Here is a 15561-nt window from a genome sequence, read left to right on the forward strand (position 1 = left end):
AATCCAAAGATCTGTGTTCCTCCAGGCAGCAAAGCTGGAGGTGAGGCCAGGGCCCGGGAATGCCGTGTGTGTCCTTGGCCCTTCTTCCCTGACTCTCACCTCCTGCTTTTACCTTCAAGGATCTGTCCCTCTGGACTGCTGATTTGGCTGCATTGAAGAGTATTGGGCCAGGAATTTGCATGTCCTTCCCTGCAGGGTCAGCTTCAGGTTAAGCCCATTTGTGGTTTGGGTTTGCTTAGTAACCAAGCGTGCACTGGAAGGCTGTGAGGGACAGTGACATTGTGCCTGCTAGGAAGAGGAAGATGGGATTGTAAAAGCTGCCCCACTGGGCATGGAAACAGCACTCTAGGTCAAAGTGGCAGAAAGTTGACTAAGAAAGACACTGCTGGCTCCCACCTGTAGTTCTAGATACTCAGGAAGCTGAGATCTGAGAACTGCAGGTCAAAGTCAGACCAGGCAAAATAGTCAGAACTAACCAGCAAAAAACTAGAAGTGCATGTGTGGCTCAAGTGGTAGAATGTGAGCCCGGAGTAGAAAAGCTAAGTGATAGCATGAGGATCTGAATTCAAATCCCAGTACCAGCATGGAAAAGCAAACAATATTCACTGGAAAGGGCTTTCTTTGTAGAAAAGAACTCTCTGCCTGTAAGAATTGATGCTGTAATGGAATATTCCATCTTTTATTCTCCCAATAGTTTTTTGAGTGACTATTCAATCCCTCGGCTGGGAGATAAGCCTAAGGACACAAGGACCCCAGGGATGGATTTGAAAGCAAAGACAAATTGTAAGGCATTTTAATCAAAGTAGCAGAGTGGTCAGTTCCACCTGGAGTGCCAAGAAGCCTTCCTGGAAGTGGAAACACTGGGGCAGATTCTTGGAAGTGTTTGCCAGATAAGTGAAGTGGGTGCTGGAGGCAGAGTGGAGGTTGGAAGGACTGGATGGCACAGCATGTTGGGGGATTCTCGAGGCTTTACAGCATGAGGAGTTGAAACCCTTGGAGAGGAAGGGAATCTAGCTGCAACTCAGATACCACCCTGAGAATCTGGGGCTCACTGGATGACTGGAACCTGTTTGAGGTGTCAGGCAGAGAGCGACGCCTGATAATACGGTTTTTGTTTGTTTAGTTTTCCTGGGATGACTTGGGCAGCAGTGGGGTTAGGGTTAAGATTTAGGTTTAATGTTTCGAATTAGGGTTAGGGTCAGGGTTGGGGTTAGGGTTAGGGGCTGGGTGTGAGGGGTTATGGGTTAGGGTTAGGAGTGGAGCTGGAGGCAAGGGGTGAAATGACATGGCCCCAAGAAGGAGACATGCGGGGAGATGGAGGCAGACCGAAAAGACAGGAAAAAGTGGTCGCAGAGGACCCGTGACTGCTGCGTGTGGGCAAGAAGGGCAAGACATTGGCAAATCACATCATTCCTTCAGCAGTGTGGAGCAGAGTAATGTGGCTCTAGTCTTAGCTAGCAGTCCTCAACTATATGCTCTTGGACAAGGGATTTCTGTCTGTCTCAGCTTCCTCCTCTGTAGGCTGAGCGTGATGTTTGTACTTCTCTTCTGTTGGTGGGTAGAGAACTGACAAGTATATGGAGCTCTGCGGCTACCCGGGCGCAGGGGTTCACAACCTTGGGCAATGACATTTCAGGCAGGAGTGTGTGTGTGTGTGTGTGTGTGTGTGTGTGTGTGTGTCTGTGTCTGTGTCTCTGTGTCTGTGTGTAGGGAGGCAGGAAGCCTCTACATTGATACTAATAGTCTCTCAACCCCTTCTTCTCCAGAAGCCACTACAGGCAAGAGGCCAAGTCTCACTCGATTGAGAATCACTACTTTTAGGGTTGCTGCCAGGATTACTAGATAGAAGTAATTCTGGATTTCCCTTCCCTCAGCCCCCCAGATGGTCCCAATAAGGAGAAGAGGGAGATTTTGTGGAATGTTGAAGCCAGGATCACAGCTATCTAAAATTATTTTTATGTGATTTCTAATCATTGTTTAAATATAGTGTCATTGGTGAGAAGAGGAGTGAATCATTTTCACAATACATTCTTTTTAAAGAAAAATATCCCCAGGAAGTATATTTTTATGTTATATATATATTATAACTCAAAGTTTTGTTTATAAAAGTACAGGACTATTTTATTCTCCACAGAGGCCTGGAAATGGGAATCTAATTAAAAACTCAAATCATAAGCTCTGTAACCATATAAACTCCTAGGATATTATCGTTAAAGAATAATGAGATTGGGCTGGGAATTTAGCCTGGTGGTCGAGTGCTTGCCCAGTATGCACGAATACCCAGATCAATTCCTTGGTATCACATATATAGAAAAAAGCTGGAAGTGGTGCTGTGGCTCAAGTGGTAAAGCGCTAGCCTTGAGAAAGCCCAAGGAGAGTGCCCAGACCCTGAGTTCAAGGCCCAGGACTGGCAAAACAAACAAACAAACAAACAAACAAACAAACAGATTCCAGCAAGTTTCACTGACCCAGAGCCCTCATAGATTGCCAGGGGGAGGGGAAAAGCCCAGATATGCCACTGTTGGTGCTAAGCCAGCCAGTCAAATATTCCTGGGGACAAATTATAATAGTGTCCTGGAGTATACCACAGGGACTGTACACACACACACACACACTCACTCTCCACCCCCCATCACACCCACCCACCTGCCTCCTGCACCAAGAAGAGAGGGGAGGGAGAACAGACAGGGAAGTCACTCTGTAGAACCAACCCTAAGGCTCCTTTCTGCCTTCAGTGTCTGATTTTCTAGGTTAGAAAGGACTACTCCTCCCCACCGCCCCAGCTCATCACTCTACCTGGCACAGTGCCCTCCTCTAGAGCTGTAATAGCATCTTGTAGCTCTCTCCAGAGAGATGCCGGTGTCATGTGCCATGTACCCAAGCTTCCTAACAAGGTTAAGAAAAAAGGCAGAAAATTCAGTTTTATCAATTGAGACTAAAAAAATTAATACTAATAAGTATTAGTGAGAGCCTCTTTTTGGTCTCTTATGAAGGGAATGCTAGTGAGATTGTATGGCCCTGGCATGCTGAGAGGACAACATGCTTTATTGTTGGGAATTGTGTCTTGGTTTGGGTTTCTGCTGCTATCCCGACCTGTTGAAGAACAGACTTTATTAAATTGTCCTCTTGCCATACTTTAGATGTGGCGTGTTCTCTGAGTCAGTATGTTGCAAGAGTGGTCACCAACGTGGTGATGAGGAAGAGAGCTGAGCTTGAAGAGTTGGAACTTGATAGAAAATGCTTAGGTCACGGGGGGAAGATGCCTCAAGAAGGGAGTAAGGTCATTCTCCTGTGACCCCTGAGCCTTTGAGAGAAGTTGTTCATTTTATAAGAGTAAGTCCGAGGGGCTGGGAGTGTGGCCTAGTGGTAGAGTGCTTGCTTGCCTAGCATGTATGAAGCCCTGGGTTCTATTCTTGGTATCACATACACAGAAAAAGCTGGAAATGATACTGTGGCTCCAGTGGTAGAGCACTAGCCTTGAGAAAGCTCAAGGACAGTGCCCAGGCCCTGAGTTCAATCCCCAGGGGGCAAAAAAGAGAAGAAGAAGCGTAACCTCTGACTCACTGTCTGTTGGTGATATGATTTCTTTCACATGTGCACTAAGCGAACTTAAGAGCTTCTCAAAAGCCAGGTGTCAGCACTGGGATGTCACTTAGTGGCAAAGTGCTTGCCTAGCAAGTACAACAGCCTGGCTTTCGTCCCCATTACTGAGGGGGGCGGGGGAAGAAAGGAAAGAAAAGACAAAAAATAAAAATACAATTAAAAAAGCCAGGCCGGGAGTTTGGCCTAGTGGTAGAGTGCTTTCGTAGCATGCACGAAGATCCGGGTTCAGTTCCTCAGTACCACATACATAGAAAAGCTGGAAGGGAAGTGGTGCAGTGGCTCTAGTGGTAGACCTCCAGTGTTGAGAAAGCCCAAGGACAGTGCTCAAGCCCTGAACTCACGCCCAGGACTGGCCAAAACTTAAAAAAAAAAAAAAAAGCCAGGCATCATCCCCTGAACCCCCAGAATTATGAGCTAAAACAAAAGCTTTTTTTAAATGACATGCCTTGGGCATGTCATTACAATAACACAAAACAGGTTAATACACCCATCACACTGCATTTTCCATACCTGAGATCAGCTAGGAAAACAAACTTGGGTGTCAGGCTTTTCATGCTTAGAATTCTTGTCAAAAGAACAGAATAGGTGCAAAATGACGGCAAGGCATTAAAGTGAAGCATACATTCTTAAGTCATTCTCAACTGCTCGTTCAGTTCACACTGCGGGGTTATGCTGAGCCAGGAGAGAGCAAAGAATGAACAAAGCAATAGTAACTGGGAATGCACTGTAAGGAAAAACACCAGCTCCCTTAGTTCCCCCCAAAGGGATTAATATGTGGGATTGTTTTTCCTGCATTTAATAGATAAGGTGGACAGAGCCCGTGGCCTGGCATGTGTGGTATTCTCTGAGGGAGTCCTCTTTGTTCTGGGAAGTGTCTCCTGGTAGGCACAGCCAGCACTCGGCTCCAGGCTGCTCCTTCTGCACATTTCACACGGGAGTCATCTCTCCCCACGCTGATTTTAGATGGCTCATCTGCTCGCCATGTAAGCCAAGCCCACACTGCACAGGGGAGATGGCAGCCTTGCAGGGGTGAGGCGTGCTGGACTTGCTTCATGTCAAGTAGGAGGTACCTGAAGAGCCAGGAGTCTCAGCACCCCTGCCTGGCTGGTCAGCAGTGGCCACCACTTTCTGCCTCACAGACAAGAGAATCATCCAACACTGACACCTGGAATATTGTAATGTTTAATTTTTAATGTGCTGAAGTGCACATGGTGCAAAATTTGCCATCTGACCATCTCCAAGAATACAAGTCACTCCTGTTAAGTGTCCTGTGTTGCTGGATGACAGATGTCCTACACTTTGCATGTCGAAAATCAGAAGTTTCGCTCCCTCCCTCCCTCCCTCCCTCCCTCCCTCCCTCCCTCCCTTCCTCCCTTCCTTCCTTCCTTCCTCTCCATCTGGAAAAACAGAAATTTCTTCTTCCTTTCCTCCTTCCCTCCTTCCCTCTCCCTTCCTTCTTTTGTTTCCGTGTTCTTTCTTTCTCTCCTTCCCTCTCTCTTTTTAAAAATTATCTTTAAGTTGTTGTATAATGGGGCTTGGTTGGGAGCACAATGTGTGTCACTCACTCCAAACATTGCCCTCAAGCTACTGGGTTCCATGGTTACAATATCAGGACTGCTTTTGGTCACCCCTTTCCTTTGTCCACGCCCCTCCCCTTGGTCTCATCCCCTCCCCCAACAGCACCTCAAGACCCAGCTTCCTGCTGTTCATTTTGTTAAGACGATAAGTTAGTCGTTCAAAGGAGTTCCATCATGGAATAGTCTTTCCTCCCCAGCGTGCTGCATCCCTTACTTTAGTCTATACGTTTGTGTACATATGCACGTGACCCTGAATATCTTTACAAATCTATTTATCAGTTAGATCTGACTTTCACATATGAGAGAAAACATGTCCTTTGTTTCTCTGAGACTTTTTCCCTTCCTTTCTTTCCTTCTTACTTTCTTTCTTTCTTTCTCTTCCTTCCTTCTATTGAAAAATATTCTACTGTATGCATTCGGGCCATTTTATTTCTTCCTTCATCCTCTGGTGGACACTGGGTTTCTTCTACCCCGTCCCTATCATGAATAATGCTACTCTGATTTAGAAGCATAAATCGCTATTAGATGAAGTGTCTTCCTTCCTTTGGCTGGACATGGATCTGTGGTAATTCTTGTGAGGACCCTCCATACTGTTTCCACAGCAGTCTCATCATGTTCCTTTTCCACCAGCAGTGCCTAAGGGTTCTCTTCTCTCTCCAGACACACAGCCCCTCCCTTCTTACACATATCCTGTTAGGTAACTGAGACACTAGATGTTAGGCAGGCCCCTCAAACACAGGGCTGAGGGCCCTCTCCTCAGTACGTGCTGGCTGAGGAGCTGAGTGACCTTCAAATGCGTAATGGATCTCTGTACCTGCTGTGCTCAGAATATGTCTGTGGGGTGAATGGTTCACTGAGAGAATGAGGAATGGAAATGGAGCTGTGGCTCAGGTGGTAGAACACTAGCCTTGAGCAGTAACACTCAGGAAGAGCACGCTGACCCTCTGACCCTGAGTTCAAGCCCCAGGCCTGGCACAAAATAAAAAAAAGAGTTAACTGGACATCGTGTCCTTCTTTCTGTGTGTTTCTCTTTCTTCCACACTTCCTGAGGCTGTTCCCGCCTGAGAGCTACAGTTCCCCCCCCCACCACCCCCCTGCCACAAGCAGGGCCCTGTCAGCCTTCTTCAATGATACACACAAAAGCAGCCCACAAAGAAGAATTCCACAAACGTAGCCCTGTTTGTTCTTAGCTTCCTATTATCTGTACTTGGATGGCTGTACAGGTGCCCGGATGTATAACAGCCCCAAGGTACATTGTAGACCCGGCATGGGGCTGTGTATTAGGTACCTACTGGTACTGTGCTAGGCCCTGCAGCAGGCAACTGCAGTGAACAGCAGGACCAGCCCCCACACAGCTCTCTGCTGAGTGCCTGGGGGCCAGGAGGGGAGGCTTGTTAAACGTTGACAGCTGATACGCCGGTCCCACCAGCATCTCCCACTCGGATGTGTAAGATGTGTAACTGTGTAAGATATGTAATAGGATTTCTCCCTCACCTCCCAGAATCTCACAGGCCTTTGAATTAAAGATGGCAGCACTCCCTGGGAGGGTGCCCCACTGAAATGCATATAGATGGATCCAGGCCTTTCCTGGCTTTCCTGCCCCCTGGCTTTCCAGAACCCTCTCTGCATCCTGATCACCTTGCTTGGCCTGGGAATTCTCTGGTGTTCTGTGCCAGTTTCACAAGGCTCTGGGGGTGGCACCAGTGTGGTATTTAACAGCCTCATCAGGACGTGAAGGAGGCATTTGGAGAAGCCAACCTCTAGGAGATTTCCTGGGAACACTTTAGATTCTCCAGGAAAAAATGGTCCTACTAGGCATAGAAATTGCCCTATTATTAGCATTTGGGATTTTTACAAATGCTGGAAGAGTGGGTGTTTAGTAGGCCTATATTTCATTATTAGAAGATGGCTATTTCTTTCTTCAATTCTTCTGTCATACATTCCTTGTCAAAACTGAATGGTTGGAAATCAACAGCTCTTTGAACAGGGATCTCTGGTATGAAGGGAAGTTAAGATGTCTCACTATGCTGCAGAGAGACCTGAGGCATGCCAGCGTAAGCCTAGCTCCCTATAAGAGGGTTGGAAACAGCAGGGACACAAAAGGCTCCTGCCCAGGCAGGTGGGATCCAAGGATTCCAAGCAGGTGACATGGGCCTGAGAGAGACAGGACATAAAGTTGAGGTGAGCTGGCTCGCATGTTTATTCTCCTCTGTCCCTTCACCCTGAACAGGGCACCGCTGAGCCCACAAGCACTGGTGCCTGTGGCTACAGAAAGTTCAGTACTTGCCAATCACTGGTTCTCTGGGATGAGGCCAGATCCAGGCCTGGGCTATCTCCCAGGCCTGCCACCATCTGCCCTACTCCTGCAGGGCTCCTGCCTGCTTCTTGTCCCAGGCTTTGCAAAGCTGTGGAGGGAAGATTTGGAGAGCTCTGGCAGGGAGACACTGCCCTTGCAATATGCAGAGGGGTTGCCGGCTGCACCAGAAAAGTGCAATTTTGTTTGTGCCAACAGTTGCAGTGTTTATTTGGAGGCCCTAAAACGCAGAGCACAGACATGGGAGAAATACAGTTATGTTACTGAATAGCACCAGGATACTATTTTTCTTTATGAGCACTTTTCATGGTCATTGGTTGAAGAAATGCCATATTGAGTATTTTTTAAAGCATACGTTTGTAGTTAAAAAAATACACAGACATAAAAAAGAAAAACAAGAAAGGACCATGGGAGAGAAAGAGAGAGATGCATCTGAAAGACAGAGGGTAGGATATCACATGCATCAGACTAGAAAATTTGCACAGTACCAAAAGATTCAAATACTTTATCTTGCAGAGATTTGAGCCATTTCCTTAAGTTATAGAAGTCCTAGAACTTCCCAGATTAGCATCCAAATAAAAAATGGACTGTGTGGGCTGGAGTGTGTGTGTGTGTGTGTGTGTGTGTGTGTGTGTGTGTGTGTGTGTGTGTGTGTGTGTTGCATGCCCTGGTACCGAGGTTTGACTGGATGGCCCTCTACCACTTGAGCTATATCTCCAGTCCATTCTAGCTTTTTTTGTATGTGGTCCTGGGGCATGGACTCATGGCCCAGATGCTATCACTGAGGTTTTGTGCTCAAGGTTAGCACTCTGCCACTTGAGCCACAGCTCCACTTCTGACACGTTTCTTGGTGATTGTAAGAGCCTTGGACAGGCCAAGAGTTTGGCCTAGTGTTAGAGTGCTTGTCTAGCATGCACAAAAAACCAGGTTCGATTCCTCCGTACCACATACATAGAAAAGCCAAAGTGGTGCTGTGGCTCAAGTTGGAAGAGCGCTATCCTTGAGAAAAAAGTGCAAGGACAGTGCTTAGGCCCTGAGTTCAAAATAATAAAAAAATAAAAAAAATAAAAAATAAATAAGAGACTTTCCTGCCTAGAGTGGCTTCAAACCATGGTCCTCAGATCTCAGACTCCTAAGTAGGTAGGATTACAGCTGTGAGCCACGGGAACCTTGATCTGGTCCAGATTTTTTTTTTTTTTTTGCTGGTTTATTGGAGTCTTATGGACTTTTCTTCCCAGGTTGGCCTTGAACCACGATCCTCAGCTCTCAGCCTCCCCAGTTAGGATTATAGGCTGGAGCCACTGGCTCTGATCTGAATATGGGTGGGAGTGTGCAAGTGCATGTGCACTTTTAAACCAATAAACTCAATGACAAACACACCTTTTAATGGTTAAGTGACATTTTCTCCTTTTAGTATGGTTTTTTTTTCCTCTTGGAAACTTCTACTTTGAATGCATTAAGCCTTTCGGAAGACTGAAACTAAAAATGACTTTCTATTGATGTCTCTGCTCCTCTCACAAGTGGTGAGGGAGTCTTTCTCCTGAATTCTCAATCAGCTGCAGCTCTGGCTTGTCTGAGGGCTTCCACAAGTGGCTGGCTACCTTCTCATAATCTACTTCTTGGCCTCTTTTAAGAGTGAGTCCAGAAGTGGTAACCTGATGACATTACTGTAAAACAGGAAAATGGCAAAATAAGTAACGCTGTGCTACTTGGAAAGTCCTAGTGGTTAATAGATTGGGACTGGAACTTTTCTTCCTCAGCCTCTGGTGCAGAGAAAGAAAGAAAGGCTTCGGCTATCTTGTTTGTTTATTATTTCATGTCTCCATTAATCTCCATAAACAAGGCCTGTTTTTAGTTAATGATCAGCTAGGAAAAAAAATACATATGCTAAACCAGATGGGTGAAATTAACAGTTTCATTAAGCCAACTTTTAAATCACTGCAGCATCAACCAAAAGATATCACGGTTTTAATATTAGGCAACAATTGGAAATGCAAACTTTTAACAAATGTGCTGAATGAACAATTTTACTTTAGAATTACTATTTTTTAAAAAAAATTAAATTCATTAGTGCAGAAAATTGTTTAGATTCTTGTGCAGAGAAAATACTGATTGGCAATATTGGTGGGGGTAAAGGATTTTAATATATGAAAGAACTAATGAAGCCCTTTCCCTTTGTAAAGTAATTTTTGTGCTAAGAAGTTCAGGTTTGTGAAGGATTTTCCCAGCAATCTCAGCTCCCTGGACATTCCTGTTAATGGCTTCTGGGGTTCTGTATGAGGGGTTAGCAGGGCAATTGCTTCCTTTAGAACTTTATTTGTTTTGAAGTCTCTCCTCCTCTGAGCCCACAAAATTCAGGCCCAGGCATGTTCAGACAAACCTGGGCCTCTTAGTTAGACATTAGCAGAGCAGGTAAGGTAAGGAGGAATCGTTAAGAAAACGTCAATGTCGCTTTGCTGGGGATATTCACAGAGAAGAATCTGGAATGAGCACGATTTAAACTAAATACACAAATTAGCAGAGAAAGGGTTTACGTCGCAACCCTTTAGTGGAGGTGTTCTGATTGTGGCAATTGGTTGAGTAGGATGACATTCTCATGTCTCAACTCTGCAAAGGGAAATCTCAGTCTCAGATGGGAAAGGATGTGATTATTTAGCTCTGTCCCAAGGGGTGAGTGAGTTCGGGAAAATCATTCTAGGTGGTCCACTTCCATGTTGATGGTTATAGAAACATTGCTGGAAGCAACTCAAGAGTCTAGATCAAAACTGAGTTAGGGGCATGAGGCATTCTAAAGGGCATCATGGTCAATCCTCTATACCCATGGGCTCCACATCTCTAGCTTTCATCAATCAGAGCAGAAATATTTGGAAAAGCGAGCCGGGATATAGTTCCTCGGTGGATCGCTTTGCCTAGTATGCGTGAGCCCTTTGGTTCAATCCCCAGTACTGGGAGAGAGAGAGAAAAGAAAAACCACAGGAAAATTACATCTATAATGAACATGTCTAGACATTTTTTTCTACTATCATTCTTAAATGGTACATCATGGCACCAATTTCCATAGCATTTCCATTGTATTAGATATAAGTGATCTAGAGATGACTTAAAGCACACAGGAATGTGAGCATTATATGCAAGTATTATGTGGTTTTTCTATGGGACTTGGGCACAGGAGGAGTTTGCTGTACCTACTATAGATGATCTCAAAACCACTTCCAAATCCCAGGCACCAAGGAATGATGGTATTTATTGAAACATTGAAGAGAATGAACTTCCAGGGGCTGAGGCTGAGGCTCCATGGAAGAGTGCGAGCCTTGCACATGCAAAGTCCTAGGTTCAGTTCCCAGCACTGCAAACAAAAGGAAAAGAATGAGCTTCTTCTGACAGTTACTCATACTATAACATTAATTTAGAAAATAAAATTGAGAGCCAGATGCTGGTGGTGTATTCTGTAAGTCTAGCTATTCAGGAAGCTGAGATCTAAGGATTGTGGTTTAAAGCCAGCCTTTCTGAAAGAAAATGAATATGTCATGTGTAAATAGATTTGTATGTGAATTGTTGTATATGCAAAGGAAAAAAACCTGGGTTTTGTGTTTATTGTTGCTTCATATCAATTTCTAGTGCGTGCGTGTGTGTGTGTGTGCGTGTGTGTGTGTGTGTGTGTGTGTGTGTGTGTGTGTGTGTGTGTGTGTGTTGGTACTGGGGCTTGAACTCAAGGCCTATGCTCTTGTTTAGCTTTTTTACTCAAGACTTTACTGCTTGAACTATGTTCTACATCTGGCATTTTGCTGGTTATTTGGAGATAAGAATCTCAGATTTGTCTGTCTGGACTGCCTTCAAACCATAATCCTTATATCTCAGCCTCCTGAGTATCCAGGGTTATGGTTATGTAACCACTGGGTGCCAGTGATTATTTCTTTGTTTACATTTCTGGCAACAAACAGCTATGAAAGAAATACAGAAGAGGGGACCACTGTTCAGTAAAATGAATTTGGGTTTGGCCCCATAGTCTGGGGTCTTGATGGTGCAGGCACAGTGCCCCCCTCCCAGGGACAGCCCAGTCCACCTCTGTGCCTACAGGAGCGTGCACCTGCTCGTGAACATGGTGCCAGCTTTCGTTCTTTCATCCCTGGAGCTTTCTGATCTTGACCTCTGATGTCAGCATGGACCGCTACAAGGGTATTGACCTTAACTGAAGGAACCCCAAACTTGCCCATAGTGGGCAAATCCTCTCCTCTTTTCTTGCCCAAAGAGTGAGTCTCTTGTTGCCTCCTAAATTTTTTTTAATAACACTTTTATAGCAGATAGAAAAGTAAAAAATGTCATACACAACAGATTTTAGGCAGGTGAAATTTTAGTGTGTGTTGATATTTCACATTCAAGCCGACAGTATTTACATGTAGCTTAGGATGTAAGTTACATATAAATAACATATGTTGGATCCTATCTGGCCTTTTGTAGCATGCCACCTGCAAAAAAAAAATTCTCGTGGCTCACACCTGCTGAGATATGAGGCTCAAGATTCAAAACCAACCTGGGCAGACAAATCTGAGAGACTCTTGTCTCCAGTTAACCACCAAAAAGCAAGAAGTGGAAGCATGGCTCAAGTGGAAGAGCATCAGCGTTGAACAAAAAGCTAAGGGTCAGGGGTTGGGAGTTTGGCCTAGTTGGTGGAGTGCTTGCCTAGCATGCATGAAGACCTGGGTTCATTCCTTGGTACCACATACATAGAAAAAAAAGCTGGAAGTGGCGCTGAGGCTCAAGTGGTAGAGCTCTAGCCTTGAGAAAGTCCAAGGACAGTGCTCAGGCCCTGAGCTCAAGCCCAGGACTGGCAAAAAAAAAAAAAAAAGCTAAGGGACAGCTCCAGGCCCTGAGTTCAAGCCTACTTCTAGCACAAAAATGAAACATAATAATGATAATAACAATAATAATTGATGGAACTGAACTAATAAACTAGATGAGTAACGAAGATAGATTTTAGCTGACTCCCCCAGTGACATCACAGGGCTATTAAACTTCTTGTTTGCTTAGATATGGGTTAGTTTATAGACCCTTGGCAGGATTATGCAAAAGGAATCATGTAGGTGCAGGTGGAGAGCAGTGTCTGGCTGTCACCAGGGCTGCTGCTACAGATTGCATGTAAACTCTTATATGGGTGATAGGGACAAAGCTGGATTCAAGGGTTGGCCTCCCTATCCTTTGCCAGCCTTTGTAACTTTATCCAAGTTACGAAGTTGCTTCTTCAGATCTTAGTCTCCTTCTCGTGAAAAACAAGGGGCTAAAAATAGCACCAACCTCATCAGATCTTACAGATCAAATGACAGAATTTGGGAAGGATACTTCCCCAGATATTAGACATCTTGTGGTAAGGCCTCCAGGAAAGTTCACCCATCTTTTTATTGAATGCAGAGACCCACCAAACAAACAAACAAACAACAACAAAAAACCCTGAAAGCAAAAGATGCTGAAGGAGCTTCTTGAAATTAGATTTTTTTTTTGGCCCTCAATTTTTGAGCAGCCTCTGGGAACTATTTCTTGGATAAAGCACATTCTTTTTCAGAGACTCTTCAAAGGGAGAAAAAAGTCTCTTGGAAGTTTCAGTGGTCTTGATTGGGTGGTGAATTACACTGAGTGAATTCCTCTCTTGAGGCATTTTCTCAGCTATGTAAGGCACATCCTTTTTCCCAGGGTACTAGGCTGTCATTTAGTGCCAAAGAAAAAGCTGTTAAACAGAATGACACCACGGTATCCCCAAAGGGTTTAATTTATGTCCCCAGAAGGTGGTATATTTCAAGGTATAACAGAACCAACTGTATCAATAACTCAGGTGATTTAATTGGCTTTCCCCTCTTCTTTCTCAAGCCATGTCAGTCCTGTGGTAATTAATTTTGTGCACTGCGAATTGTGTTATTTACAGTGCTGAAGAGCCAAAATGAATCGGTATTAGAAATCGGTGGGAAGATATTTGAGCAGGCTGTAAAGAGACTCTCCAGACTGGATGGGCTTCACCAAATTAGCTCGGTCATCCCCTTCCTGATGGATTCCAGCTGCTGTGGCTACCATAAAGCATCCTACTATCTCGCCGTCTTCTATGAAACAGGATTAAATGTACCTCGAGACCCGCTGCAGGTAGAGTATTTCATGGGTTCCAGGAGCATCTGTCACTGGGTTATGCTTGCCAGGAAATGCCCCTGCTAGATTTCCTCATGTGGCAGCTCCTTGGGGTCCTTTAAAAGTCTTTACACCCCCCACAATGTCCTTGGGCTGTGGAAATATATGGGATAGCTAGTTTCCAATAAGCAGAAAGGGCACATCATCCATTTTCACTCTGGGCCTTGAGGGTATGGTGGCTGTACCATCTAAGGGACCATTTGAGCCGGGCTGGCCAGAATCCTAGTCCTTCAAAATAAGGGGTTTCTGATGCGTGCAGCTCAACTGACCATGAACTTATTATCCATCCCATATTGCTTTTAGCTAAGAGAGGCCATTTGAATCTCTAGAGTATGGTGACACCCAGCCATCTAGCATCAGAGTAAATGGCATTCTGCTCCATTTCATTTTTTTTGGTCAGGGGTGGGGGGTTGGGAGGTAGAGGGGACATGGAAGGGGAGCCTTTGAAATGGAAATTGATGATGCAACTTGTCTAACATTTAGAAACCCATCTTCATAAGTGCATTAGTCAGGGCTCTCGGAGGAATAGAATGAAGTAGATTATGTAGATAGGAAGAGATGGATGAGGAAGAATCAGTTCGCATACTCGTGGAGTTGAGAAGTCCCATGACCTACCATCCCTCAGAGGAAGCTGGGAAGTCCGCTGGCATGTTTCTAGCCTAAGCCCAAGAACCAGGAGAGAAGATGGTGTGGAGTTCTGGTCCACAGCAGGAAAAGTCCAGTATCACATAGGGCAAACCGGTAGACAGAACACAAAAAGGGACAAAGTCCTCCTTCCCAGGCCTTTGAATCTATTCAGGATCTCAGGCAATTGGTTGTGCTCAGACCACACTACCAAGTGTTCTGCTCGGATCAAATTCTATTTTTTTTTTAAGTACTAGAGCTTGAATTCAAGGCCACATGCTCTCCAGGCAGGTCCTCTGCTGCTTGAGCCATACTCCCAGTTAGTGCTTTAGATAATTTTCAAATAGGGGTCTAACATTTTTACCTCAGGTTAGCCTAGACCTCAATCCCCCTGTGTATGCCTCCGTCATACACATGTCAGATTTGAACTTCCAACTCTGGTTTATAACTGAGATTGGTTGTCCCTAACTTTTTCCCATAGACTGGCCCCCTAATTTTCGCTTTCTGAATAGCTGGGTTTTACAAGTATGCACCACTACTTTCAACCCTTCCAATGCTAATCTTATCTGGAAATACTCTCTCTGATAAATGAAGAAATAGAAGCCCAAGCTAGGTGCCCAATGGCTTAGCCAAGATGACATAACGACCTTCAGTTGACCTTCTTTTGAAAGTTCACCTTGTTTTCAGATCTGCACACATGCAGGTTTTGCCTCTGTTCAGGTGAAACTCATATTGTTTAAACTTCCCCAGGGCTGGTCCATTGTTGTTTTTCTGATTTATAGATGCTCCTGATTGATGGGATGTTTTTCTGAGACCCTGAGGCAGCCCCATAAATGGAATGGGGTAGAAAATTTAGCCCTGTCAATTGACCATGAGCAAATGACTTTGCATGTTCAGGCCTCTGTTTCCTCAATGACGAAATGCGATTGTGGGAACAATGGGTCTGTTGGGACCTGTCTACCACTAGTATTCTGATAATGTGAGGTTGGAGCACGTGTCGTTTGGATCAGAGTTTGTAGCCAGGATAGCTAAGCACAGATAGAATGTACATACAACAGTGTTGTGAGAAGTCAGGGAAGAACTGTGTTTTCACCCCCCCCCCCAAAAAAAATGACCAAAAGAGGATTCTAAGCACTAAGCACTAGAAAAGCCAACTATCTGGGAATTAGGGATCCATTAAAGAGCTAGGTCAACTTTATTCAAAATTAATTTATTTGCTTGGCATTGGTGGCTTATACTTGTAATCCTGACTACTTAGGAGACTGACATCTGAGG

At 44.9% G+C, this 15561-nt stretch overlaps 1 protein-coding gene across 1 annotated transcript in view; it reads left to right on the forward strand.

The window, feature by feature from the left end:
- Window positions 1-15561, forward strand: part of Sel1l3 (SEL1L family member 3) — a 110942-nt gene that overhangs the window by 45704 nt on the left and 49677 nt on the right. Inside the window, exon 10 of the mRNA XM_090343745.1 lies at window positions 13409-13620. Within this exon, the coding sequence (XP_090199871.1) occupies window positions 13409-13620 (212 nt within the window). The remainder of the gene's footprint in view (window positions 1-13408; window positions 13621-15561) is intronic.

Source organism: Megascapheus bottae, chromosome 13 (assembly GCF_031878675.1).
Source record: "Megascapheus bottae isolate mThoBot1 chromosome 13, mThoBot2.hap1, whole genome shotgun sequence".
Taxonomy (NCBI): domain Eukaryota; kingdom Metazoa; phylum Chordata; class Mammalia; order Rodentia; family Geomyidae; genus Megascapheus; species Megascapheus bottae.